General features: G+C 44.9%; 1 protein-coding gene across 1 annotated transcript; it reads right to left on the bottom strand.

Annotated features, from left to right (window-relative positions):
• Nucleotides 1–233: 233 nt before the first annotated feature.
• LOC113923649 (centriole, cilia and spindle associated protein) lies at nucleotides 234–21,647 on the bottom strand. Its single transcript, XM_027596630.1, has 5 exons — nucleotides 21,612–21,647; nucleotides 21,105–21,258; nucleotides 20,237–20,665; nucleotides 5,532–5,800; nucleotides 234–4,232 (listed from the first exon to the last, which is right to left on the bottom strand). Exons 3-5 carry the CDS (start codon nucleotides 20,616–20,618, stop codon nucleotides 4,056–4,058), a joined length of 828 nt encoding a protein of 275 aa, XP_027452431.1. The 5' UTR covers nucleotides 20,619–20,665; nucleotides 21,105–21,258; nucleotides 21,612–21,647; the 3' UTR covers nucleotides 234–4,055.
• Nucleotides 21,648–27,002: the final 5,355 nt, after the last annotated feature.

The following is a 27,002-nucleotide window of genomic DNA, read 5'->3' as shown; positions in this document are numbered from 1 at the left end:
CATGCACTATTGCTTTTGTAATTTTCAAAATAGGAAGGTGTGAGGGAAAGGACTAGGAAAAATTTAGAGTTCAACTCAAAGTTGAATATACAGAAAGTATTTTTCCTGGGTATATCTTGTTAAACATTTCTCTGATGAAAAATCCACTTAGGAGTCAATATGATCGTACATTTTCTTCAACCATTGATGTACTAGTCAGAATTATTTCCCACAAAAGAGAAATTTTAGCCTGCAATATTAACTTTATTCACATTTTCCAAGTAATTGCAATATTAAATATAAGCTAAAAGCAATACATAGTTCTTAGAAAATACAACCCAAAATTCTCATTGCCTGAGCTTTGTGATTACAGATGCCCAGCTTTTGTTCCTTCAGAATGTTAAAGTGAAGTCCGTACTCAAACATACAACAACATGGGGAGACTGTTCTTAAGTACAGTTTTGCTAATTATAAAAGAAATCCAAAAAGAGGCTTCTAATGTCTTCATGCAGGTGTCCTTCCAAAATGGAAATAAGTATTTAAGAAGCAACTTATTTCTATCTCACACTAGGAGGCTTGAAGGGAGCAAATCTGGGCCAATAATCTAGACATAGTTCCTTGCATATACTTTGGTATTAAGCATATACTTACACCGAATGACTCCCTACTCATTCTGTTGTATAAAAATCCATTTCAAATGCAAACATTTTGAAATGATCAGGTCACATTTTTAGGATCCCTTTTTAAATATTAAGTAACTTATCACCAGACTATAGTAAGGACCTTATGAGTCAGGCATTAGCATTTTAATATCAAAACAAATACAGAATCAAGATAAATAAACATTAGCACCATTTTTAATCTAGTCCAGGGTAAAAATATCCACGAAACTATTTTTTTACTGAAGCAGTCAACAAGAAAAGTTTTCACTTCCAACATATGCTTTGCCTCTCTCCCTCTTTGCCAATAATGCTTTTAAACATTTTAAATACCAAATACTATAACATTCCCTTTTTAAAGTTTATGCTCAGTACAGCATTTCGAGTTAAAAGGAGGGGAATCACTGCAGATTTTTTTAAACCCTGCCAATAGCACAGAATTCTGTTCTGGAAAGTGAGTTCTAACAACTCAGACACCTTTCATGCAATTTAGCTGACCGAGGTGGAGTGACCTTGCATATACACCTTTCAAGTTATTAGCAATTTCTATTTAATGAAACAATGACAAAGCTATTACATATGAAGTGCCATAAATATGTGCCTACTACATCATGAGCAATTAAGATAACCTACACCCTACTATATGTTCAGTAAACTTTAAAAAATGTGTACGTGTGCTTAGAAATGTCATGGTGGTGGAGGAGTACATATATATATGTATGTATAAAACCAGAAGTACCAAAGTATCTTGATACCTCCTAAATAAGAGCAGCCTTTTAGGTTTTAAAAGAAAAAGAAAGAATAGATTCCTATTTACTTCTCATTCACCTTGGCCCAGCAGAGTGCTAGATGTTATTCAATATTCTATTACTGCTTTTGATAAAAGTAACACAGAAAACATGTTTATGGCCAACGGTTTTGTTTTAATTTTAAAACCAAAATTTAAAAGAGAGAGTCTTATGTAGCCATTATTTTGTTCTAATCTTTCTAAGTGTCCCTGGATTCTCAAACAGTTTCAAATTTTTCAACAGGAAAGGTAATTTTAAACTATCTTCCTGTCTTCCAACTTGGCCCATGATTTAGGAACATAGTTACAAATACATTTGTTTCTAGAGTGAGAAGGAAAAAGTAAGAGCATCAAATTGTTACCACTGAAAAACACCATGGGCTCAAAGGGTAATTTCCACCCCTAAAAAGAAAAGACACCCTAACCAACTAATGACTCGGGCATGGGATGGGCACTCACAATTAATTCAGATTAATTTATTCATTGTTCATTGCACATTAAAAGTACTTTAAAAAGCTTGTTCATTTGTCCTCTACTTAAAAAGGGGGACAACTGGCCAATATTGCCTTCTAGGTTTTATCTCTATCTGGACTTTTCAGTAGTAAGCACATTAAATACGAGTCTGTTCTCTAAAGGAGAGAGTCTGGCTTGGTCAAAGCCTGAGGAAGTTGGGTTTCTAAGGCAGCCCGTCAGCGTGGGGCCTGAGCTACTCCCAAGGCTAGCTTCCCTAAGATTGTCCGGTGCAACAGGAACACTTGAGCTTCATGGCTAAAACCAAACATGCAAGAAGTGGTTAGAAAGGAACAGTTTTTACAATCAGTTACACCATCACAATGCCACATTAATTGGATCTTTAGGTACCTGCAGTGTTTAAGGACTTTAATAATAATTACAGCAACATTCACCAGAATTATTAGCAAGGTTGTTTGGACCAACATATAGAACTTCCTGTTAAATATACATCTCAATGATTAGGAGAGCTCTCCATGTAAAAGAATTCACTTCAAAACAATGCAAATATTTAAAAAGTTTGTTTTTTTTTTAAAGCTCATGATTCTTAAGTGAGTTGTCAAAGCTCAGTACAGTTGTAAGATGACACTGTGTGAAGACTTTATGTGGAATAAAACATATTTGTGTTCTAAAAATTGACAATAGGGGCACCTGGCTGGCTCAGTCAGTACAGCATGCGACTCTTGCTCTGAGGGTCATGAGTTCAAGCCCCATGTTGGGGGTGGAGCCTACTTAAAAAAAAAAAAAGTAAAAATTGACCATAATACTTCAAAGATACAGAGTAAAAATATCAAGGAAATGTTCAACCTCACATCTAATGGCAAATTTTATTTGCCCATCTCCAGGTGACAACCTGGCCTAGGCAAAGACCTCTTTCCTCTCTTATAGAGAATTTAGGACTCATCCTTCCTGTAGATTCCTGTCTCTGCTGGATAGAAACCAGTGTTTCTCAAAACCATTTTTCTACCCCAAGAGCAAATGTACCAGGGAAGGAGCACTTGGCTTACACACTCACAACTGTGCCTCGACACACTACTATTCTCCCACTGTAAGTTCTCTGTAACATCTACCGGCTGGGAGTAACGCGTTTCGGCCAGAAGTCTGAATAATGTATGAGGCTTTATTATGAATGAGTCTGTAGAGGAGAAATTACAGAAAGGAGGGGTAGGCCACATCTCTAATTGGTACCTTAATATTTGCCCCCTGCCCCCAGTGAGCAAGACAATCTCAACATAATTAAATGAAATTTCACACTGTAAGTTCTAAATGTCATCGCCAACTATTCTAGAAGAGGCAAAAGCCCACAGTGCATATGTGCCGAAAGGCCACACTGCGGCAAGGAACTGATTCCCAGTTATGTGTTTAAAGAAAAAAAAAGTTGCAATAATAATAAAAAAAAAGTTTCAATACTACTCTAAAGACACAGCACTGGCACTTCAGTCATTGGAATGCATTCGATCTATTAAACTATGAGATAATAAGTGCCTCAGTGACATCCTAAAGAGAAAAGAGGACCCTCCCCCAACACAGACAATTCTTAAATATCACAGTCTCTGTGACGTGGTCCCGAAACTGAAACACAAGTAAGTTCTGGTTTCACTACACAACGAGTCAATATTAGTGTTGAAAACTCAGTTGACAAGCTATTCTTTCACAAAGAAAACTCCACAAAAGGAAAATGGGTCTAAAGCTGCAAGTCGGAATGACCTTACGGGCTATGGAATCTGGAAAGTGATGAGAACAGGGTGAAAACAGGCTCCAGCTAATCTGATGAAAATACTGAGTGTTAAGCATCTGTAGCCATTTAAAGGCATTCGGTGTTGGTGTCTGAAAAGATTAAGATGCTTTAAAACAAAACCCTTATAAGAATATCAAATAGGGAATTAGCTTCAGAAATAACCAAATGTCTATGGCTTCAACTGTCGCCCTACAGCTGAGGTAGGTGACCAGGATCTATCGAAATAGCAGTCTTTAGGAAATTCCCCACGAAAAACCTTGCGTCCTCCACTGGTTTCTTAAACCTGTGTCTGTTGTCTTTAGATGGTTTTTCTTTTGTTCTGTTTCTTCTTTCTTTCATTTACACTTTTTCGAAGAGGCTGTCCCAGCAACCGTTTCTGCCTTTAGGCTCGTGCTGAGTAGCATCTCATATATTCTGTCATCCACGGGTTCTCGGAGGGGGAAGGCTTTATCCTTCTGTTCTTCTCCACCTCTACGGAGTGAGCACGCTGCCTCTGAGCCATCAGTTTCCTTTTTTCCACCTGCCTTCTGTTCTTGGCTCGTAATGCTGATTCATGAATCTAAGTTATTCAAAAATAAAAAATTATTATTTCCAAAATAAATGCATAGTAAGTTCCGTGGCTTTTGTAACAGTTTCCAAGAATGTCTGCAATGAAGCCACGCGCAGGTCACCTGAAGCAGGGCAGAGGCAAGCCCGGCCCCGTTGGTTTGCTTCTCCCCAAAAGCCATCCCCTTGCCCACCGTCCGTGACCAAGAAACTGAACCACCAAAAATATCCACTGCACTGAATTGTAGATAGAAATGATAAGCAACCAATTTGCAATGTGCCTCTAGAAATAGGCTCTGGAAAATTATTGAAAAAGCTTAGCATCAACCTGGATAAGTATTCCATTAAAGGACTTTAAATGTTCTACCACAGTATACTAAACAAAACAAAAAACAAAGTCTGAAGGGATTTTTACCACTTAAAACGTTTCGTACTACAGACAAACTCTCTTAAACTTAATCCCACGGAATTGCCAGAGTCTTTTGTTAAACGACAGCTTCATTGTCTCAAATATCACTCCAAAAAACACCATCTGCTAGGGGTCGTTCAGAAGTCTGTTCAGTAAAAATCTGATTATGGCATTTCATCAGAATTCAAACCGTACTTTCTGCTTCTTTTCATTCGTTCTTTGCTTTAGGCTATAGCAGCTGCATTAACACTAACATACATAAACTGCTTTGGGCCTCCACACATGAAGACCTCTTGTCAGACACGTTCTCAGGACCAAGTAAGAGGACAACCAAGGCTCCAAGGAGCAAAAGGCACCGGATATGGATGAGCAGGGGAAAACACAAGCATCCATATTTAATGCAAAGAGCAAAAGGGAGTCTACAGTAAATGCCAAGAACTATAGGAGAAGCCATCTAACAAAAGAAAACAAAGGAGTCAAGGAATACCCGTTATCAAAACCAAAGGAACTGGAAACCTCTCCAGAGCCCCGTGGCAAATCTAGATGGGCTGCCACAAGCCCTGGTTGTGCTTCTCCTCCTCTGACCCACCGGCCTCCCAGCAACCTAAAAACCCTGATTCCAGCCCCTTCTTCACCTGGCTCCATATTGGTAAACCTTCCAGATACCAGCTAACTCCCAGCAAAACCCCTCGATCTCCGGGAAGCTAACACCCAGACTCCTGTTTGCCAATCAGATGCCCAGGTCTGGGCTTTCCTTGCCCCCGCCCCCCGTCCCCCGCCATCCCCTAAGACCTACCGTGACCCCCAAGCATCGCAGCGAACACAGGACAGGTTCCACAGGAGCAGAGCCCAACTCCCATCCTCCCTCCAACCAGGCAGAGAGGCTGGTGCACATGAACCCACCTCATGCACCGGAGCAGAAGCACAGACGTTGTGAGTTTTTTGGCTTCCTGTATCCGTCTGTTTTTCTCCCCACCCATAAAGGGCAAACGGATGCTTGTTCTCTTTTATTTTACTTGATGATCTTTGAGGACTTTTGACTGCTTTCCTATTTCCTCTCGCAAATAAGGCACTTTGTTGCTGTCGAGGTTCAGTACTGCTAGGTAACTTGTCAGTCTCTTTTGTTCTGATCTGTTGTTCAGGTTTTTCTTTTGTATCTTTCACTGGCAGTGCTTTTAAAAAAAAGGAGACAAAACAAAATGAGAATGTTTTAAAATCATGTTTCTATATAATTACCTTAAATATTTGGGTTGTAAAATTCATAATGCTTAGTTCAGTAACTTGTTCACTTATAGCTCAATTCACAATTTCCTGGAGAGCAGAACTACAGCAACAAGTTAGTATCATACTTTTCAGTCTATCCCATTTTAAAATCAACAAATACACCAATATTGAACCAAGCCTATTCAAAAGCAACAACTGTTATGCATATTCTTTTCTTAAAAAGATTTATTTATTTGTTTGTTTGTTTATTTATTTATTTCAGGGGGAGGGGGAGGGGCAGGGAGAGATGGAGAGAATCCCAAGGAGGTTCCATGCTCAGCACAGAGCCCAAAACAGGGCTCGATCTCACGACCCTGAGATCATGACCTGAGCCGAAATCAAGAGTTGGGCGCTCAACCCACTGAGACACCCAGACACCCCTGATATTCATATTCTGAAATTAAGCAGCTCAATTAAATATTAAAAGCTAGAAAACACCACAGCCTAACAGCTTTCTCCACAACCCCAAGGTACGTCCAATCATCAGTGTCTTGCTTCAGAGAAAGATCTGGATTTGTGGTAATCACTCAGCAGTGGCAAAAGGTTAGTTTTCAATTTACTCAACTGGAGTTCCAGGATTCCATTTCTTTCTGAGGCACCATGATTATGGAAAGCTCCTGATGGTGCTTACATGCTCAATTTCGTTTCTTTTTGACGTTCCATGAATATAGAAAGCTCCCTACGGCTCCTACCTGCTCCTTGTAAGAGCGAGCTGGCAACCTCGATTTAAAAGGTCCTCAGTCACAACTGGGAGTGTTTCCATAGTTATTCACATAGGCTTCCAGCCCCACATTCCCAGTATGAAGAGCTGGAGAGGAGAGCTCCCCCAACACGTGCAATAGAAATGCCTGCATGAATGAGAACCCATGGTCTACACAGTCCTAAATTCTGTCAAGCAGAGCTGGAGAAACTCTGGAGGAAAATGGGACTGCCCTGGGGCGCCTGGGTGGCTCCGTCAGTGAAGCGTCTGCCTTCAGCTCAGGTCATGATCCCAGGGTCCTGGGATCAAGCCCCGCATCGGGCTCCCTGCTCGGCGAGGAGCCCGCTTCTCCCTCTCCCGCTCCCCGTGCTTTTGCTCTCTCTCTCACTCTCGCTCTATCTCAAATAAATAAAATCTTAAAAAAAAAAAAAATGGGACTGCCCTACCCGAGGTCAACACCAGACATTAAGGATACACTCTAAAACATACCCACTTCCCTAACACTATATGATTTTCATTATTTTTTATAAACCTTTTATCTTTTATAAAAGTTATAGTTTTGTTTAAACCCTTTGTGACCTCATGTTTCATTTCAGCCTAAATTTACATGTTTTGTTTTTATTGACATAAAATTGGTATATAACATTATAATTTGGTATTTGTATACACCACAAAGTGATCACCACTGTAAGCCTAGTTACTGTCCGTCACCGTGCAAATGAGCCCCTCCACCCATTCTGCCCTCCCCCTTCTCCCTCCCCCCTCTGGTAACCGCTAATCTGTTCTCTGTATCCATGAGTTTGTTTTTGTTTTGTTTGTTGATTTGTCTTAAGTTTTTTAGATTCTCCATATAGGTGAGATCATATGGCATTTGTCTTTCTTCATCTGACTTATTTCACTTGGTATGAAACCCTTGAAAGACATCCATGTTGTTGCAAATGGCAAGATTTCCTACTTTTTTTGTGGCTCCTCTGAGTAACATTCTGTCGTGTGTATATATATATGCCTTACATTCTTTGCCCATTCATCCATCAATGGCCACTTAGGTTGTTTCTAGATCTTGGCTATTGTAACTTATGCTGTGATAAACACAGGGGTGCCTATGTCTTTTCAAATTAGTGTTTTTGTATTCAGATAAATACCCAGAAGTGGAATTGCTGGATCATACAGTTAGTTCTACTGGTACTTTTGTGAGGAATCGCCATATTGTTTTCCATAGTGGCTGCACCAACTTCTATTCCTATCAAGTGTATGAGGGCTCCCTTTCCCCCACAGCCTTGCAATACCTGTTATTTCTGATCTTTCTGGTAATTGCAATTCTAACAGGTGTGAGGTGACATCGAATTGTGGTTTTGATTTGCATTTCCCTGATAATTACTGATGTGTAATGTCTTTTCATATGCTTATTGGCCATCTGCCTATCTTCTTTGGAAAAATGTCTATTCAGGTCCTCTGGCCATTTTTTAATTTGGGTTGTTCGGGGTTTTTTGTTGTTGAGTTGTGGGAGTTCTGTATATATTTTGGATATTTAACCCCTTATGGGATAAGTCATTTGCAGATATCTTCTCCAATTCAATAGGTTGCCTCCTTTTTACTTTGTTGATGGTTTCCCTCACTGTGCAGAAGCTTTTCAGCTTGTTGTAGTCCTGTCTGGTTATTTTTGCTTTTGTTTCCCTTGCCTTTGGAATCAGGTCCAAAAAACATATTGCTAAGACTGATGTCAAGGAGCTCACTGCCTGTGTTTTCTTCTAGGAATTTTATGGTTTCAGGTCTTTAAACCACTTGAGTTAATTTTTGTCTGGTGTAAGACTGTGATCTAATTCATTCTTTTGAATAAGAGCTCCTTATGCATCTGGGCTCCATTTCACTTACCCCAGCTGTTTAAGGATCTTTAAGGTCTTAAGAATACCCCTCACTTTAGATGCTCCAGAATTTGTCTCTAGATAATGATTTTATAGGTTGCTATTCCAAAACCTCATCACTTCTTTAGGACATACTCTTGTCCCTTACTATTTTTAGCTGTGATTCGTTTCTTGCTTCTGTCCATGTTCCCTTTAGAGTGAGCCCCGAATAGGAAGTCCAGATCCTGTGGCACAAGTGTAAGAAGCCTCAATTTCTGTCTTTAGCAATGACCTTGACTCTACCAGACTGTTTCATTTATTACTACATATTTTAAGAAAGAGATAATGCACTGACCCTGGGATTTAGTGCTTTGTACCACTGTGCCATATCTTTAAACACAGCACTTGAGCTGTTTGCGGATAAGGCGAGATGCCAATCTTCCATTTTACCATGAGGACCTAAATCCATTCATTGCTCAAACATTTCTGAGTGATGTGTCCACACTTTATTCTCTTCTCTTTGCTGGCTAGAAGCCCATCAAGACCAAGACAAAGGGAGATAGAAGGGGGGGGACGCAAAGCCTTGTGCAGTCACAATACTGAGGACGAGAGGGAAAACAACCCAAATCATCTTCACTGATTCATTTCCCTTCCTTCTCTTCCTCTCCCACTCCCTCTGTGTCTGACCCAGGCCTTCCAGAGAAGCCTAGCCAGAGAAGGTAATAATGATTACGTGTAAAGGATAAGCTAGCCAGGAAGAAAATAGAAAAGAGAATCTCAGCAAGGGGGAACATCTTGTTCAAAGGTCCGGAGAGAAGAGGGAATATAAATAGTTCAAAATGACAGGTGCACAGAGAGTCTATGGATGAAGGCATGGAGCAGGTAGCAAGGGTGGAATAAAGACTTTCTATGCCAAACTCAGGAGTTTTATTTTATCCTGAAAATGATGAAGAATCACTAAAGGATTTTAAGCTGGAAAATGACACGGCCCTATTTACATTTTAGGAACAAGGCCTCTAACTAGCAATGTGAAGGATGAGTTAGAAGGATGAGGACAGAAAGGCCAGCTAGCGAACAATGGCAGTCTGGGGGTGGTGCGGGAAGTGGGAGGAGGTGGGGACGGACAGTCACAGCAGAGGTGGAGAGGCAAAGAAGGACCAGAAGGGGGCCCGCCAAGCCCGGCAGGTGCTCAGACTCACCGGGCACTTGTGAAGTACACACTGACCAGAACAGCAGTGAGGTGGTGCCGAAGCCTCTCCAGAGCAGACAGCCCAGCAACACTGGGTAGACTGGGTAGGACTGACAGGTGGACACGACACAACGCAGCCCTGGGCACAAAGAGGGGGCTACAGCCCCCACAGGTGTTTGGAGTGGATGGATGGGCATGCTGTCCTCTGATGAAAGGCCCACCAAAGGATAAGGAAAGGATAGTCGCCTCAGATGTGACATGCTTCTGGAACAGCCAAGCAGGCAGCAGCCGGACACTTAATCTGGGGCCGGGAGAGGTGGTGAGTGAGCAGGTGGGAGCTGAGGCCTGGATTTGGAACAGAAGAAATGCAGTCAGAGAAGGGGAGAGTGGAGTCAGGCCCCCGGGGACAGTGATTTAAGAAGCAGCCAGGCAGAGGACGGGGCGCCCAAAGGGCATGAAAGAATTGCTAGAGAAGTAGAAAAACTAACCAGGTGAGCAAGGAAGGGAAGAGCTTCGGTGAAAGTGCCAAATATGATGGGGGGGGGGGGGCGGTCAGTGAGATGAGGAGGAAGAGACTTGGCATTTGGCAACCAAGCTGTCCCACAGCAGACAGAGCGGAACGTGGGGTCACGGAACCAGACTACAGCGGGCTACGGAGTGAACAGAGTGGAGACCTCAGTTCATAGTCAACAGTGGACTACGGGACCAACCCTCCCCAGCATGGATAAATAGAGACTGCTGCTCAAAACCGAGAGGGTCCACAGGCACCCCACACAAAAAGCTCAACTCTTCTCCAGTGACCTGAGGCCTCAAATTATCCCTGCAAATGATTTTGCAAACATAATTATGAATGTGCTGCAAAACAAGGAGCAGGCACACAAGGAGAAAAGACAGTAAGGAAGGACCAGCAGGAGCAACAGCCTTGACATGAGGGAATCAGCATTAACAGACTATAAAATAACGGCATTTACGCTCCGTGATACTTCAAGAGAAAGACAAACTCAAGTACATCTGCAGCAGCAGGAGACAAAGACAGAAAATACAGAAGAGACAGACTTATCACTATAATACTAATATTTATAAAACCTTTGAAGTAGTGCCTGGTATAGGAGAAGTGCATGTAAGTCTATGATTCGAAATCCTATTCAAAAGAACGAAGCTTAGAATAAAGACTTCAGACAAACAAAAACAGTGCTCACAACCATTATAGCGGAGGATTAGAACACTCCCTTTCTCAGTAACTGACAGAACACTCAAACAAAAATAAATCCAGTCTTGTTTTAGGACTGTGCTTAATCCAATACAAAAGCCTAACCACATGTGGCTATTAAAGGTAAGTTTAAATTAATTAAAATAAAGGTAAACATTCAGTTCCTCAGATATGCTAGTCGGAGTTTTAAGTGCTCAGTAACCTCATGTGGCTAGTGACTAGCATGCTGGATGATACAAAGAAAACATCCACCATCACAGTAAGTTTTATTGAACAGTCTGATTTTTTTAAAGTATTTTCTAAAGATTTTTTTAAAGTATTTGAACGACAGAATTTGACCTAATGGATACATATACAACACTGCATCGAATAACTACAGGATACAGAACTTGTAATAATATAAATGCTTGGCGTTTAAAGAATTGACATATCTAAGGCTATAAACCAAATCTTTAATACATTTATTTAAATCATATAGACTGTATCCTGTAGTGTAATTAAACTCGATAAAATAAAAATAAAAAACTTTAAAAATCTCTAGTTTTGAAATTTAAAAACATTTTAGTGCACATCAAAAACAAATCATATGGTGGGGCACCTGGGTGGCTCAGTCTGTTAAGCGGCTGCCTTCGGCTTGGGTCGTGATCCTAGGGTCCTGGGATCGAGCCCCATGTCCGGCTCTGTGCTCAGCGGGGAGCCTGCTTCTCCCTCTCCCTCTGCCTGCCTGTCTGCCCGCTTGTGATCTCTCTCTCTCTCAATCTCTCTCTCTCTCTCTCTCTGTGTCAAATAAATAAATAAAAAATCTTAAAAAAAAAATCATGGTTACAAAAAATGGGAATGTACTCAATGTCACATTTAAAAATGGTAAAGTGTGTTAGGTATACTTTACAGCAATGTTTAACAATTTCAAAAAAAAAATAGTGGTGATGGAAGTCTGCGGAGTCCTCTTGAGATTTTCTCTCTCCCCCTCTGCCCCTCCCCCAGTGGTGCACATGTGCATGCTCTCTCTCAATAAATAAATAAAATCTTAAAAAAAAAAAAGGGAAAGAAAAGACATGCTCCTAAAGTTTCTTCACCAAGCATAATGTTTGAGATTTTTGGTATTTGGGTTTTTTTTTTAAGATTTTATTTATTTATTTATTTAGAGAGCATGGGCAGAGGGAGAGAGAGAATCTCAAGCATACCTCCATGCTGAGTGAGGGGTCTGACGTGGGGCTCGATCTCACCATCCTGAGATCATGACATGAGCTGAAATCAAGATACAGATGCTTAACTGACTGAACCATCCAGCTGCCCCTAGTCTTTTTTTTAAAGAAAAATATGTTTCCTTATGTTTGTATTTATGTACTTATATACATAAGTATTAAACGTTAATTTTTCATGTATTTTAAAAATCATAATAATTTTGCTTAAGTAAATAAAATACTATATAACAAAACTTGGGCCTTTCTCCTGCAGGAAGTTAGGATTGATCATACTCAACTGATGGTATAGCTAAAGCAGTAATCAGATGGAAATTTATAGCCTTAAAATCAATATATCCAAAAAGAAAGGCAGGGCAAAACAAAACAAAACAAAATCAATGATAAGCATCCATCTTAAAAAGTTAGAAAAATAAACTCAAGGAAAATCAGAGGGGGCACCTGGGTGGCTCAGTGGGTTAAGCGTCTGACTTGGTTTCGGCTCCAGTCATGATCTCAGGGTTCTGGGATCAAGCCCCGCGTCGGTCTCTGAGCTCAGTGCAGTCTGCTTGTCCCTCTCCCTCCCCCTCTGCTCCTTCCCCAGCTTGCATGTATATTCTCTCTCTCAAATAAATAAAATCTTCAAAAAAAAAAAGAAAATTAGAGTAAGGGAAAAAAGATCATGGATTAATAAAAACATATAATAAAGAAAATCCACATAGCTAAGCATTAGTTTGGGAAAAAAACTAATAGAATTCACAAGTTTCTGGTAAGACTGATCAAGAAAGAAAGAAGTAGGGTGCCTGGGTAGCTCAATCGTTTGAGCGTCTGCCTTCAGCTCAGGTCATGATCCCAGGGTCCTGGGATTGAGCCCCGCATCGGGCTCCCTGCTCAGCGGGAAGCTTGCTTCTCCCTCTCCCAATCCCCCTGCTTGTGTTCCCTCTCTCGATGTCTCTCTCTCTGTCAAATGAATAAATAAAATCTTTAAAAAATAATAAAATAAAAAAGAAAGAAAGAAAGAAGTAAAAAATAAACATAAGTAAAAATACAACAAATGGAATTTAGGTTAAATACGCACCAATGACATGTGTGTATAGTCCCTTCATCCCAAAAGCCCACTCCAGTGAAGGAAAAAAGGCATAACCCACAGGACAAAAAGTAAGGGAGGTGATGACATCAGGTGTCGATAAAATTTTGGAAGCTGGAAAGTAGATGAAGATGTAGAAGTGACCTTGCAGAATTGAGTAGGATGAATCCTAACTCCCTGCAGAAGAAAGCCCCACAGGACACAAACTGAACCCCAAAAGGAACTGGAAAATGATGCAGAAGGTCCAGCATTAATCAGTGCCCCAGCCCACATACTCTTCTAACCACATAATATGAACGTGCCTGTTGTTACTGGAGTGGTGGGGGGTGGGAGGGATGGGGTGGCTGGGTGATAGATATTGGGGAGGGTATGTGCTACGGTGAGCGCTGTGAATTGTGCAAGACTGTTGAATCACAGATCTGTACTTCTGAAACAAATAATGCAACATATTTTAAGAAAAAAGAAAAAGAAGAAGATAACAGGAGAGGAAGAAAAGGGGAGTATGTCAGAGGGGGAGATGAACCATGAGAGATGATGGACTCTGAAAAACAAACTGAGGGTTCTAGAGGGGAGGGGGGTAGGGGGATGGGTTAGCCTGGTGATGGGCATTGAGGAGGGCACGTTCTGCATGGAGCACTGGGTGTTATAAACAAACAATGAATCATGGAACACTGCACCAAAAACTAATGATGTAATATATGGTGATTAACATAACAATAAAAAATAAAAAAAAAATATGAACGTGCCTGTTGAGAATTGGGCTGGTAGATGCTTCTTCCTTATGAACCTTGGCAGACTTTTTAAGCAAGGAATGGGGTGAAAGAGGTGCTACATGGCTCCCAGTAATAAGTCACAAAGGGCAATACAGCATCTGCCCAGCTCTCTCTCTGGAACACATGCCCTTGGCGGCCAGCCAGCATGTTATGAAGAAGGCCAGGTGCATGAAGATGTCACATGTGAGTGTCCTAGCAGACAGCCCCCAGCCCTGGCACCTTCCATCAGAGGCTGCAGAAATCACAGAGCAGAAACAAGGCATACCCCTGTGCCGAGGCCAAATTCCAACCCACAGAAACCATGAGCAATAATCAATGAGTATTGGAATCTTAAGCCATTAGTTTTCAGGGTAATTCTGTTATGTAGCTGTAGATACTTCTTGCACAGTCTTTCCTCTAGTCCATAAGCCAGGTGATGGCTCCTCTCCCAACCCAGAAGGCATATGGGTTACTCTCCAGAGAGAACCAGAGGGGGTATGGACTTGAAATACCAGGCACAGGAGAAGTAAGGGGTAACACCTTCCTGAAAATAGGTTTATGTGGTAAAGAACAAGACCCCTGCTCCCTTTCCCCAACTCTGTTCCCAGAATGCTGATGGCCAGGCTTGTACCTTCCAGGCAGGAGATTGGAGGCGTGCTGTCTGGGAAAGTGAACACAAGAACAATGGGCATATACTATGCTTGAAGTCCCTCAGAGAAACAGCTGGTCCTGATCCAATTAGTCAACAACAACCCCCACATACAGAGCTCCTAAAAAGTTCTTCAAGCCTCACTCTTACATATGAGCAGACAGGCTAAGAGCAAACACGTGAGTATATCCTCTAAAAAGAAAAAGACCAAAATATACAGAAAAGACTAGGAAATACAAGAGAGCCCTCAAAGGATATTTATGGCTTTTTTTTTTTTTTTTGAGTTAAAAGAAATCCAAGAAGAACAGGATGCTATTTTTTTATTTTTAATTTTTAAAAATAACACTTGGGACAAAAAACATGTAATCTTTTCAGAGTTTAAGACTGGGATGGTAGAATTAAAAATTTCAGTATAAAGTTTGGAAGATAAAATTGATGAGTTCTCCAAGAAAACAGAACCCAAAATTCCAATATCAGAGAAGTTTTAAATAAAAATGTTAGAGATTTGATTCAGGAGTTATACCATCCAACTAAAAATAATCATAGAAAGAAAAACCAAATAGAGCACAGGAAATTATTTTAAATGGTACTAAAAAATATTACTGAACTGTAAGAAACATTTCCAGACTAAAGAGGCCCACCAAGTTGTCCGCCCAATGAATGATAAAAGACATACACATAGGGGGCACCTGGCTGGCTGAGTTGGCAGAGCATATGACTCTTGACCTCAGGGTCATGAGTTCAAGCCCCACATTGGGTGTAGAGCTTACGTTAAAAAAAAAAAAAAAAAAGGGACAGACACATAGAATTTTAGAACACCTAAGATAAAGAGAACCTCTTTAAAAACTGCCCCCTCACCAAAAGAAAGAAAAAAAAATGAGGTCACATACACAGGGTGTCAGAATGGAATGGTACTTCCAAAAAGCAAGACCAAAAAGTAGGATTCAATATAATAATGCTTTAGAACACTGAAATTTCTAATCTAGAGTTCTCTACCTTGCAAAATATCAATCCAACCTTTGGATATAGTAAAGGCATTTTCAGTCATAAAAGGTCACAAAACCATTACTTCCCATGCAACATTTCTCAGGACTTACTGAGGATGTGTTACACCAAAAGGAAGGGATTAGCCACACAAAGGAACGCTTGAGATTTCTAAGACAGGGGTCAGATAAAGGAGGTAAGCAAAAGGAATACTCAGGCAAACAGTGAAGAGAAGCACCAGACTGATCTGGGCAGCATAAATAAGGAGGATGAGGGTTCAAAAAAAAAATGTCTCCAAGGAAAAAACTAAATGAATGGAACACCTAATGTGTCTAGCATATGACAAGTTTTAAAGTACTACCAGACTATTTCAAGCTGAATTAATGATGGGAATATAAAAAATATACATAAGCAAACAAAAAAATGAAGCAATGGTTAACTTCAGGAAAAACATAAATGAAAAGAAAACGTAGTCAGAATATACTACTTGGCTCACCTGTAAATACCATTTTACAGAGTCACAATAATTCAAACACAGAAACAAAATAGTGCTTAAACAAAATAGTCATATAGTTAATATTGTGGGACAAATAGGTGCTCCTATAATATATGTTGGGGAGTGGGGGTGGCAGAGCTAAGATCTTAAGCTAAATCATCTCCCATGATGGGAAGTCAATATATAACATTTAAAATAAAAAAGCCAACACATAAGTCTAGATGAGAAGAGGGTGGCCACAGCTGAAAAGAGTTGGAAGGTGCACCCTAGAGAGCAAGAGGTATGGGAAATAGGTCAGAATTATTTTTTTTCAAGTATATTTTTAAAAATTATGCATATGTATAACTTTGCTAAAAAATAAAATTTAATTTAAAAAGAAATGTGACTATGAAAAAAGCAATTAGAGACAGTCCAGACCACTCTTCAAGGCATGCGTCAGTCCACAGTAAACACTCCCACTGCCACCCCATCACACACAAAGAGCGTCCTGACAGCTTTCTAGGACCCATCTCTTAAATAAGAACGAGAACCCAAGGATCATTAGACACTTGAGAAAACTAACATGAAATTCAGATTTATAAACAAAAAGAACCAAAAATGGGGAGACAGTGGGGAACCAGAGACTATGCTATAGAAATACAAGGAGAAGAAAACAAAAAACTTCTAGTAATATCCTCAGCAAGATAATAGAAGATACTGTATGCATGAATCAAGAACAGAACACTATTTTTAAAAAAGGCATAAAAAGAGGAAGGGAGGGGGAGAGGAGAGGGAAAGAGAGGGGAACAAGGCAAGTCCAGAAAACAAAATTAAATTTAAAAATAAATAGGGGGCGCCTGGGTGGCTCAGTTGGTTAAGCAACTGCCTTCAGCTCAGGTCATGATCCCGGAGCGCTGGGATCGAGTCCCACATCAGGCTCTCTGCTCAGCAAAGGAGCCTGCTTCTCCCTCTGACCCTTCCCCCTCTCATGTATTCTCTCTCTCTCAAATAAATCTTTTAAATAAATAAATAAATAAATAAATAAATAGGATCCCACCAGTTAAAAAAAAAAAATGTAATAGAAGAGGGGCACCTGGGTGGCTCAGTCATTAAGCATCTGCCTTCCGCTCGGGTCATGATCCCAGGGCCCTGGGATGGAGCCCCACATCGGGCTCTCTACTCAGCGGGAAGCCTGCTTCTCCCTCTCCCACTCCCCCTGCTTGTGTTCCCTCTCTCGCTGTGTCTCTATCAAATAAATAAATAAAAATCTTTAAAAAAAAATGTAATAGAAGAGTTGGAAGATACAGTTGAGAATATCACCCAGAAAAATCGAAGAAAAAGATGAAAATAGGGGGTGGGGTGCATATTAGAAAATGAGGGGATAAATTCATGAAGTCTAACATCCATCTAAGGAGTTTAGAAAGAAAGGAACAGGAACAGAAATAGAAATGAAAAAACAACTCAAGAAAACTTACCAAAATTACAAAGCAGGAGTTTCATTGTAAGGACTCACCAAACACACTGAAGGAAAACAGACCCAGACCAAGGAAAAATTTCACAACACAAAGGACAAAGAGAAGACCCTAAAAGCTTCCTGAGGGTGGGGACATGTTATCAAGATTCAGGAAGACATGGGACTGCAACAGCAATACCACAAGTTACAACACAACAGAGCACTGTCTCCAGATTTTTTAGAGACAATACTCCCAACCTAGAATTCCATGCTCAGCCACACACTCACCAAATCATGAGGGCAGAATAAAGCTATCTTTTGACATGCAAGGTCTTAGGAAATTAATCTCTCACATACCCTTTCTCAGGAAGCTACTAGAAGACAAGCTCCAACAGGAGGGGTAAACCAAGAAGGAAAACGATGTGAGGGCCACACAAGGGCTCCTACCCAAGAGAGAAGCCAAGGAGTCTGTGGGGTGGTGGCCAAGGGCCCGCCCAACATGGAACCAGGCAGGCAGCAGGCACCAAGAGCAGCAACCAGGCCAGATGGAAGTAGGTCAGAGGCCCTGGGAGGGATGTCTTAAGATGTCGACAGTGATAATGAACCTGATGTATTGGTTGTATTGTGAGAGAAAAAGGAGTCATGGCAAACAATACAGGACAGCTTTGAGCAACATTTTCCAGGCACCACATTGTAGATGCTAATTGTAATCTAACCAACTCCGTGCTGACTATATTGTGGAAGGTATGGGGAGGGGCCGTGTGTCTGGGTTAGGAGAGGGGTAAAAAGAATTAAAGCCAGATAGATAATGCTAAAAACTGGGGGAGAAAATTAAGAAGTGTCAATACTATGAATTACAAATAGTAATTGTTTTATTGTTATTTACAAGTAACAATCTCCATGTTACTTGGAGAAACAGAAATCAGCACCAAAGAAAAACCAGAGGAGCTGGAAGTGGACCCCTAAGGAACAGGCAGTTGGTCTGTGTGTGGCGGGGGAGCTGCTGTATCTTTGTAATAAGCCACACAGAACTGTATGATTCCATGTGTACATATGGCTTCAGTAAAAACAAGAACCAAATGTTTATGTTTTACAGAAATTCAGGAGTGCTCATCATTCTAGTATATAAAACCATCCACTGAAAAACAAGGATTTTGTAATCGGGAGTCCCGGACTCGGCAAACATCCTTCCTTCTGCTTGGTGCCTAAACCAGAAATATTAGCAGAGAAGAAAGAAATAACTGATCTTAGCCACTGGTAGGATTCAGTGTCTCTAAGGAAACCAAAATAATCCACGAAATCAGGTAAACACAGGCACCATCCATACTACAATTCTATCTAAAAACCACATTTCTATACCCACAGAAATAATTGACACCTCTTTCACAAACAATGAAAGGGAAGGGCCGGAGGGAGAAAAGCACATTCAGTCTGATAAAGTACATCTCACAACTTAGCTGGTAGCTCAGTGCCACTGGAATAAACCAGAAGGCATGTTTCCCTACCCCCGCCACCTTCTGTTACTCAAATTTCTACCAGTGATCACTGCAGCTAGGATTCCAGCTTGTAGATATTCAGCAATCTCTGGGAATTGACAAGGAACATGAGGATGGAGAGGCAGCTCTGCACTGAGATGTTGCGCTGAGAATAACTGACGATGACAGATCAAGAACTAAGTCTCCTGGCTCTTCCACTCAAAGATTACATCTCCCAGCCTCTTGCAGAGAGTCGAGGGCGACGAATTGCAAGGAGTTGATTAATTACCACTTACGATGCCATAAACAAAAATAAAGTCACTGATCATTTATCCCGAGTTCCCATTTCTTCATCTATAAGATTGAGACAAAAATTATGCTACCACTTAGAATTATTTTGAACGTTAAACGAGAAAATAACATATTCTAAGATCAGTGACTGGAGGCATAATAAGCTCTCAATACATTTCGGTTATCCTAATCGCCAGAGCCTCTTTAAAATTGAGTGACCCGGGGTGGAGAGTGTGAGGTGTCTGGCCACCGTTAGAAAGTAGAAGGAAGGAACCGCTCGTTACTCCAGGCTGTATCCTGCCTGAGGCATTTAATTCGGCCCTGAGCACCAGCGACCATCCCCCGGGCCTCTGATGCTGAGACCCCAACTCTGCAACCGTCTGGCCAGGAGACAAGGTGTAGGGCCGCGGCGGAAACAAGGCACGCGCCGCCCGTGAGCCATTTTCCAGCGGCTGCTCCGGCCCTGCATCTCGGCAGCCTTTTGATGAGATGCGCGCTTTGGCTGAGCGGAGGGGCAAGAAGCCAGAGGACCTAGCACTTACATCCCACCAACCAGGAGTTACGCAACAGCCTGCGTAAACAAATTCAAAATATTCTTTAGACACAATGCAGCGAGGTCAGGGAGTTAACACAGAAAACAGCGGCCCCGTTCATAAGACTGAAAGCTTGGCTCCGTGATTCTTAACCTCTCGGGGTAGGTCCTCTTTGAGAATCCGATGAAAGCTGGGCTCCTCTACGGAAAAAAAAAATGGGCGCTTAGATATAAATAGATGGGATTGTGGAGCTCACTCCGGCAACCAAGGCCCCCGGGTGAAGAGACGGAGTTCAGCGGCACTTCAACTCTATTCACAACCAGAGCCACCCTAGTACGGAAATAAAGGGTGGGAGGGCAAAGGCGGGGCTGACACCACCCTTACTTTGTCAAGGGAGGTGGATTCTTCATCTACCAGGGGGAAAAAAGAAAAAGGGAAGGGCTTGCCCTGAGCGCAGCGAGACCCTGAGCTGGGCAGCTCGGCCGCCAGGAGCAGGCCCCTCGCAGCCCCCTCCCGGCCCGGTACCTGGCAGAGCCGCAGCGGCCGCCTCCTCCACGCTCTCCGCGTCCCGGGCCTCCTCGGCCTCCGCCGCCTCGGCGCCCCGCTCCTCCGCCGGCCCGCGCGCCCGCCGTTCCGGCCCCTCCGGCGCCGCGGGCTCGGCGGGTGGCGAGGCGGGGGCGCACTGGGGCGCGGGGCCCCCGGCGCCGGACGACGCCGATGACGCCGAGTCGTCCGAGGCTCCGGCCGGGCCCCAGTCGTCCCAGAGCCAGGGCGCGTGCGCCTGCTCCAGCAGCCGGCGGCCCAGGCGGTAGTGCAGCAGCTCGCGGTAGCACGGCCCGTACTCGTCCCAGCGCGGCTCCCGGTAGCGCTTCATGTACTCGCTCTTCACCCCGCTCCCCGGGGACATGGTGCCTCCCGCCAGGCTGAGTGCGCGCCGCTCCGAGCCGCCGCCGCCTACGGACCGGGGGGACACGACACAGAGGCCCGCCCCGCCCCTCCCGCCGGCCCGGCCCGCCGCGACGTTTAAACCCGGAGCCCCGCCCGCACGGGGCGGGGCGCGGGCGGGGGCGGGGGCGGCGGTGAGGGGGCGGAGGGAGCCGGCGGCCCGCCCCCGGGAAGGGGCGGGTCCCGGGAGGACCCGCCAGGTAGCGTCGCGTCTGGTGACCCTGTCCTGAGAGCCCGGGCAGGGTACGGGGCGGGAGGTTCCCGGAGGCGGGCGGAGCGGCCAGCATCGCGGGGGACGGGCGCCCCCTCGGGGGACGGCTCGGGAGGTGGGACGCCAGAGGCTCTGGGCTAGGGTGACAGGGCCGCGGGAGGCCGGGGACAGGCGGGCGCAGGAGCGAGGCAAAGCAGGAGCGGGCCTAGGGGTCCTCGGGGCCCCCTCCAAGCTTACCTCCTGGGTGCCGCCCCGCGCTGGCCCTGCGTCTCCCGCCCCGCGGCGCCCGGCCGGTCCAACGCGCGCTGGGCGCTGCAGCTCCGAGCGGCCCGCCCTCCCCCGCGCTTTCCTCCCGAGCAAGATGTCGCCGACGGCGCGGCGGCCCGCGTCCCTGCGGCAGCGGGCAGGCGATGGCGCCGCCTCAGTCCCCGGGAGCAGACACCTCCCCCGCGCGCTCCCGGTCCCGGCCCCCGCCCCGCCGCGTGGGGGCGGCTGCTTCAGTGCTGAGCGCCGGGCGCGGGGATGCGGCGCCTCCGCCAGCCCCGGGCTCCGAGGCCCACGGCCCCGGCCCACCCGTCCGAGACGCCCGCCCGCCCAAGCCCCCAGTAGGCGCCGTCCCAGGCGCCTGCCACCGCAGGAGGCCTCGGTTAGGGTCTGGTGTTGGTGCCGGGTCCGGGGAACGGTGCCCTCCGCCCCGCCATCCTGCCCCGGCCGGCGACCCGCGGCGCTCCCCTCCTGACGCACCTGCCCTGCTCGCGTTTCCCAGAGACGAGTGCACGCGTTGGCTCTTGGCTTCCCTCCTGTGTTCACAGCACCTGTTACTCTGGTTTTAACCTCTTTTTAGTACAATTCCTTTCTGGTCGATACCCCAAACATTTTTTTAAACTTAATTAAAACCGCTAACCCACCCTCTCAGAGACCTTTGTACAAAAAACCTTGACAGATTTCAGTTGTGTTGTGCGAAAGTATACAACGTTGCTCTAGTCGCTACAGTTTCCAGAGTGGCCCCAGGCAGATTCTTAACTTCTATTGAAAGGAGCCTTGATATGTTCTTTACAAAAAGATCTGAAAGAAGCTTTGGAAAATCAGAAACAATTAGCAGTTGAAAAGCAGGCCTAGGCCCGGAGTGAGAACCCAGTTCTGGCTTCCATACTGGGATTCCCATCCCCCACCCCCACCCCTTCACCTACCGTGTTTTTCTCACCTACTATTTTGCTTCTCCCTTTGTGGGGCAGAAGCCCCAGCCCCTCGTAGCTGAATGATCCAGAGGTAGATACTGCTCAAGTGGGACAGGTCAGACTATCCTGAGAACTTGAAGTTAGCAGTCCAGGAGTCATTACCCCTGGGCTGTTAATGGCACTTTTCTGGACGGTCACTCCATGACCCCCACTGTTGACGTCCCCACAGTGGCCCTGAGTTTTCCCCTCCCCAACTTTACCTTTTATTCCTTGAAACTTCCTAATGCATTTCACTTTTGTTTAAGCTGTCCAGGGTTGGTTTCAGATGGTTGCAACCAAGAGAATTTTAACAAGTAACATTAATAACCTGGGGGGGAATGACCACATGCAGTTATATGAAACATGCAGAATACAATCTGTTTCAGTTGGCCTTGGCTGCACAATTAACCACCCCAAAAATTAGTGGTTTAAAACAATTAAGATTTGTTATTTCTCATAACTCTGTGGGGTCAACCAGGCAGTTCGTCTGCTGGTTTCACGTGGCTGGGTTAGACTCATTCATACAGTTGCATTCGGCTGGAGGGAGAGCTATCCTGTAAGGCTCCAGAGGGCCTGGTCATGGACCTGGCTGTGTACTGGCCCTAGTTTGGTCTCCTCACTGTGGCCTCATCCTCCAGGAGGCTAGACTGGCTTTTTCACCTGGTCCTCTCTTCTGAGAGGCTAATGACAGAAGCTGGAGGGCCTGGGAAGTTCATAAGTGTCTCTTCGGCTGCATACTAAGATTCAAACCACAAGGCCAGCCCAGATTCAGAGAGAGAGAAATAAACTCCACCCCCGCACGAGAAAAGCAGCAGCAAACTTACCTGGCAAAGGGGCATGAGTTCTGCACGGAGAAATGTGTGATCATGCCTTACAATCACACCTCTACACACAAAGTGTATAAGGTAAGATAACATTTTTTGTATAACAAAAAATAGAATTAAGAACAATTTATTTGTTTTACTTTCACCTGTTCTGCACAATTAAGGGTATTACTTTCTAATTTTTTTAAGTTGTTATTCATCAGGGCTCATCCGCTTGGAAGTGACAAAAACCAATTCAATCAGCTTAAACAGAAAGGATATTTAGGGGTGCCTGGGTGGCTCAGTAGGTTAACCATCTGCCTTCAGCTCGGGTCATGATCCTGGGGTCCTGGGATCAAGAGCCTTGCATCGCAGGGCTCCCTTGGGGAGCCTGCTTTTCCCTCTGCCTCTGCCACTCCCCCTGCTTGTGCTCCCTGCCCCCCCCATCAAATAAATAAATAAATCTTTAGGAAGAAAGGAAGGGAGGGAGGGAGGGAGGAAGGAGGGATATTTAGTGACTCTAGCAAAGCTAAACCCAGCAGGGACCTGGTCAATGTCATTGGGATTCTGTTTCTTTCCGTCTTTGAGCTCTGCTTTCCTCCTGGGGCTGGCATCTTTGTCTCCCACCGTAAATGGACTTCCTCCACATAGCTGAGGAAATACCCTTGTAGCCCCAAGCTTGTGATGTCTTAGCACTGGATCACCAGCAAGAGAGAACTTCTCGGTATTCCAGTTATAGAGAAAGATTCTTTAGTCACATGCTTAGCTGTTGCTGGGTGTGGGAAGGGATATGACTGTCCAAGCCTGGGTTACAATGCCCATCACTATGGAAGGCGATAGGGTGGCAGGCTGAGAGTGACAGCCCCAGGAAAAGCACATGGAATAAGGAGGGAGCGGCTCCTCAGAAGGAGAAGTAGTAGGCAGACAAAACTGCGTGTGCCCATGTGTATGTTTGTCTTTGTGTCTAAGAACAGGAGAAGAGCGTTCTAATTTCACAGCACTTGTTGGGGGCGGGGTACTGGGAGGTAGATGATCACAAGTAAGGTACAGCTGTTACGAAATTGAATACAGGGCACCTGGGTGGCTCAGTCAGTTGAGCGGCTGCCTTCAGCTCAGGTCATGATCCCAGGGTCCTGGGATGGAGCCCCGCATCGGGCTCCCTGCTCAGCGGGGAGCCTGCTTCTCCCTCTCCCTCTGCCCCTGCCCCCCCCCCCGCTTGTGATCTCTCTCTCTCTCTGTCAAATAAATAAATAAAATCTTTTAAAAAAAAGAAATTGAATAGAATCATAAGCAGTATCTATCAAATTGTATTTCTCTATCAGGGTGGTAAACATTCCCTCTAAAGAACCCTCTGTTCATATAGTACTGAAAGCCAGTGTGGATGAGAGAGCCCCTTTGTTCTGCAGGCAGAATTGGGGCCACTGAGCAGAGATAACACGCCACAACTGTGGAAAACGTTGTGGACTTGGATCTGATTTCTAAAGCAAGAGGGAAATTTTAGGGATGGCCTGAGAAGCTCACAGAAGAAATAGGGAGGGTGGAAAATGAGCAGGCATCGAGGAGACCCCCGAGGCCTGGCTGCAGGGTCCTGGACAGACAGGAGAGGGAAGATCTGCCCCCTCGACTTTGGGAGAGGCAGCCCTAGCCCCCGGGGAGAACCTCTCCCCCCCCCCCCGCCCCGCCCCCGGGGGACTGGGGAGCCAATAGAAGGGAATGCTGCACTCCCGAAGATTATAGGAAAATAGTGTATATTTGCTACATAGGCATAGAGATCCCATCTAAGACCTGCTAGGATAAGTCTGGCCAGCCGTGGAATAGCAGCCTCACAAAAGGGGAGCATTTCAAGCTGTTCTCCACCTTTAGTGGCGCACCCCTAATTCTTTGAGCTCCCCACTTCTCAGAGCCCTTCCACCCAAAGCCTCTGGTGCTATCACCCCCAGGGTGCTACCCCGTCCTGTGTCAATAACCTTGGCCTGAGCTGGGGAGGCTGTCTTGCAAGTGCTTCCTCCACCTCACTCTTCCTTTCTTCTGAGATGTTCTTTCCATGTCATATGCTCTCCTCTCAACTCTCCCTCCCCTCTACCCCCTCTCCAAATACACACATACTCAGAAGTCCCCTGTCCACTCTGCCCTCTTTATAACCCCACCTCCCAGTGGAGAAGCTACAAATGCTCCATATTTTCCCTAGTCTCTCTTGCAGCCAGAGTGCTGTTGTGAGGCCTTAAACTCTGATCATCAGTTACTGCTGCCCCCAGGCTCGGCATCAGGGTTTACTGTTGCATGGAAGCAAGGACCAGGAGACTCTGGCTGAAATGCCAAGTTCAAGCCTGAATTCCTGGAGCAGCGGTGACCACGGTGCTTAGAGAAATGCTGGCATCCAGAGCTCAAGGGAAGCCAGCCGCATACCTAACACTCCTGGGCAGTGGCGGTCTCCGTTACTGTTCTTCCTCTCAGAGCTCTAAGCCTGTTTTTTGTTTTGTTTTATTTTGTTTTTCAAGATTTTGGAAGCCACCCAGGCAAGTTTTAAATAGGTGTCTTTTCTTCTAAAATTAGCAGAGTTGATTTCTCTGATGAATAATTAAGCACTTTGTTGAATACACTGGAAGGTCCTGAGTCTTCCTCCTCTCTGCAGGGGTCCCCAGGTTCCTTGGCAGCTTCCCATTCCTCCTTCTCCTTGTTTAAACTAAGGATTCCCCATTCGCCCCTCGCCTCTTTCCTCCTGCTGTCTCTGCACAAGGGATCCCATAGCAGTGATGACCTCTCTCGTGGCATCGACGCCCCCACGTCCTGCCCCTCTCTGCAGGGCCAGACAAACTTGCAGCTTATTGTCCACTATCTCCTTGTGCATAGCTCGCTAATACTGAGTGCTCCGTGTTCAGATCTGCCATCTTGCTCCCTCCACCAAGCCCTTCTCCTGCATTCCCACTTGCTACTAACAGCATTTCCTTCTCCCACTCGCAGAGCCAACCTGTCGGAGTCATCTTTGCGACTGGGTACTCCACATGCAATCACTTGCTGGTGTGATCCTATCGGTCACACAGTGGCTCGTGTGCCCATCCTCTCACCACCTTATCATCCCAGTTGGGGGCACACTCACAAGCACCAAGCCCCCTTCAGGGCCCTGCAGAGAGCAAGGACCTGAGCAAATAAGGGTCTACACCCAGGGGCAGGCCTAGCTGAGTTACTGTACCCACAGGGCCTCCCCCAATCCTCAGCTGGAGGGGAAGCCAGGCCTTTGCCCTGGAAAGGAGCTTTCAGAGCTGCAGGCTGATCTAGACTCTAAATAAGAGCACAGAAAAAAATAACACTTAAACATTAAACAAAATCATCAAGTGGAGCTCAGAACTGTTGAATCGCCTTCTTTCCCTCCTTGTCTACAATGAACACAGCCAGGAACGATCATATACAAAATACAGATAGTTCCTTTCATATGAACAAGATCTAGACTAAGCAATTGTTTGACTGGGTTACTCCTGGTAGTCATAACCTTATTTCTCAAGGCCATACCAGCCACAGGAAAAATGAAAATATGCAAACTATTTAGCTTGAATATTTGCAAGCTAAAATGAATATATGCAAAAAAGTATTTAGTTTGAGTTCCTTCCTACCAAGAAGCCTGGGGAAATCCCCCCGACTAGGTCTCCTGGACCCCTGTTCACAGGGAGAGGGTGGCTGCACAGAGAACACCAGCCATATACACTCTCTCTGGGTGGAAGTCAGGTTACTCAGACTCCTCCCTACCAGGGGCTTCAGCAGTCCCACAAGGAAAACCACCCTAAGTCTTTCACTTACTGAGAATAGGCAAGGAGAGTTTCTGTGCCAGGATCCACTGACCCCAGACCCTGAGCTTGACCACTAATTTGAGCTCCTCTGAGAGGCTACTCAGCCCTGGGGCTGGCTCTCAGATGGGGACCCCCGTCTTAGGCCATTCAGGCTGCTGTAACAAAGTCCCATAGGCTTTGTAGCTTACGAACAACAGAAGTGCATTTCTCAGAGCTCTGGAGGCTGGATGTCTGAGATTAAGGTGACAGCACAGTTGGGTTCTGGTGACAGTCCTCTTCCTTGTTCATGGCTGGTGTCTTCTGGGTCTTCCCATGGCAGGACAGGGGGTGAGG

The sequence above is a fragment of the Zalophus californianus genome, chromosome 15 (genome assembly GCF_009762305.2).
Source record: "Zalophus californianus isolate mZalCal1 chromosome 15, mZalCal1.pri.v2, whole genome shotgun sequence".
In the NCBI taxonomy this organism is placed as follows: Eukaryota; Metazoa; Chordata; class Mammalia; order Carnivora; family Otariidae; genus Zalophus; species Zalophus californianus.
This window is presented reverse-complemented; position numbering and strand designations above follow the sequence as displayed.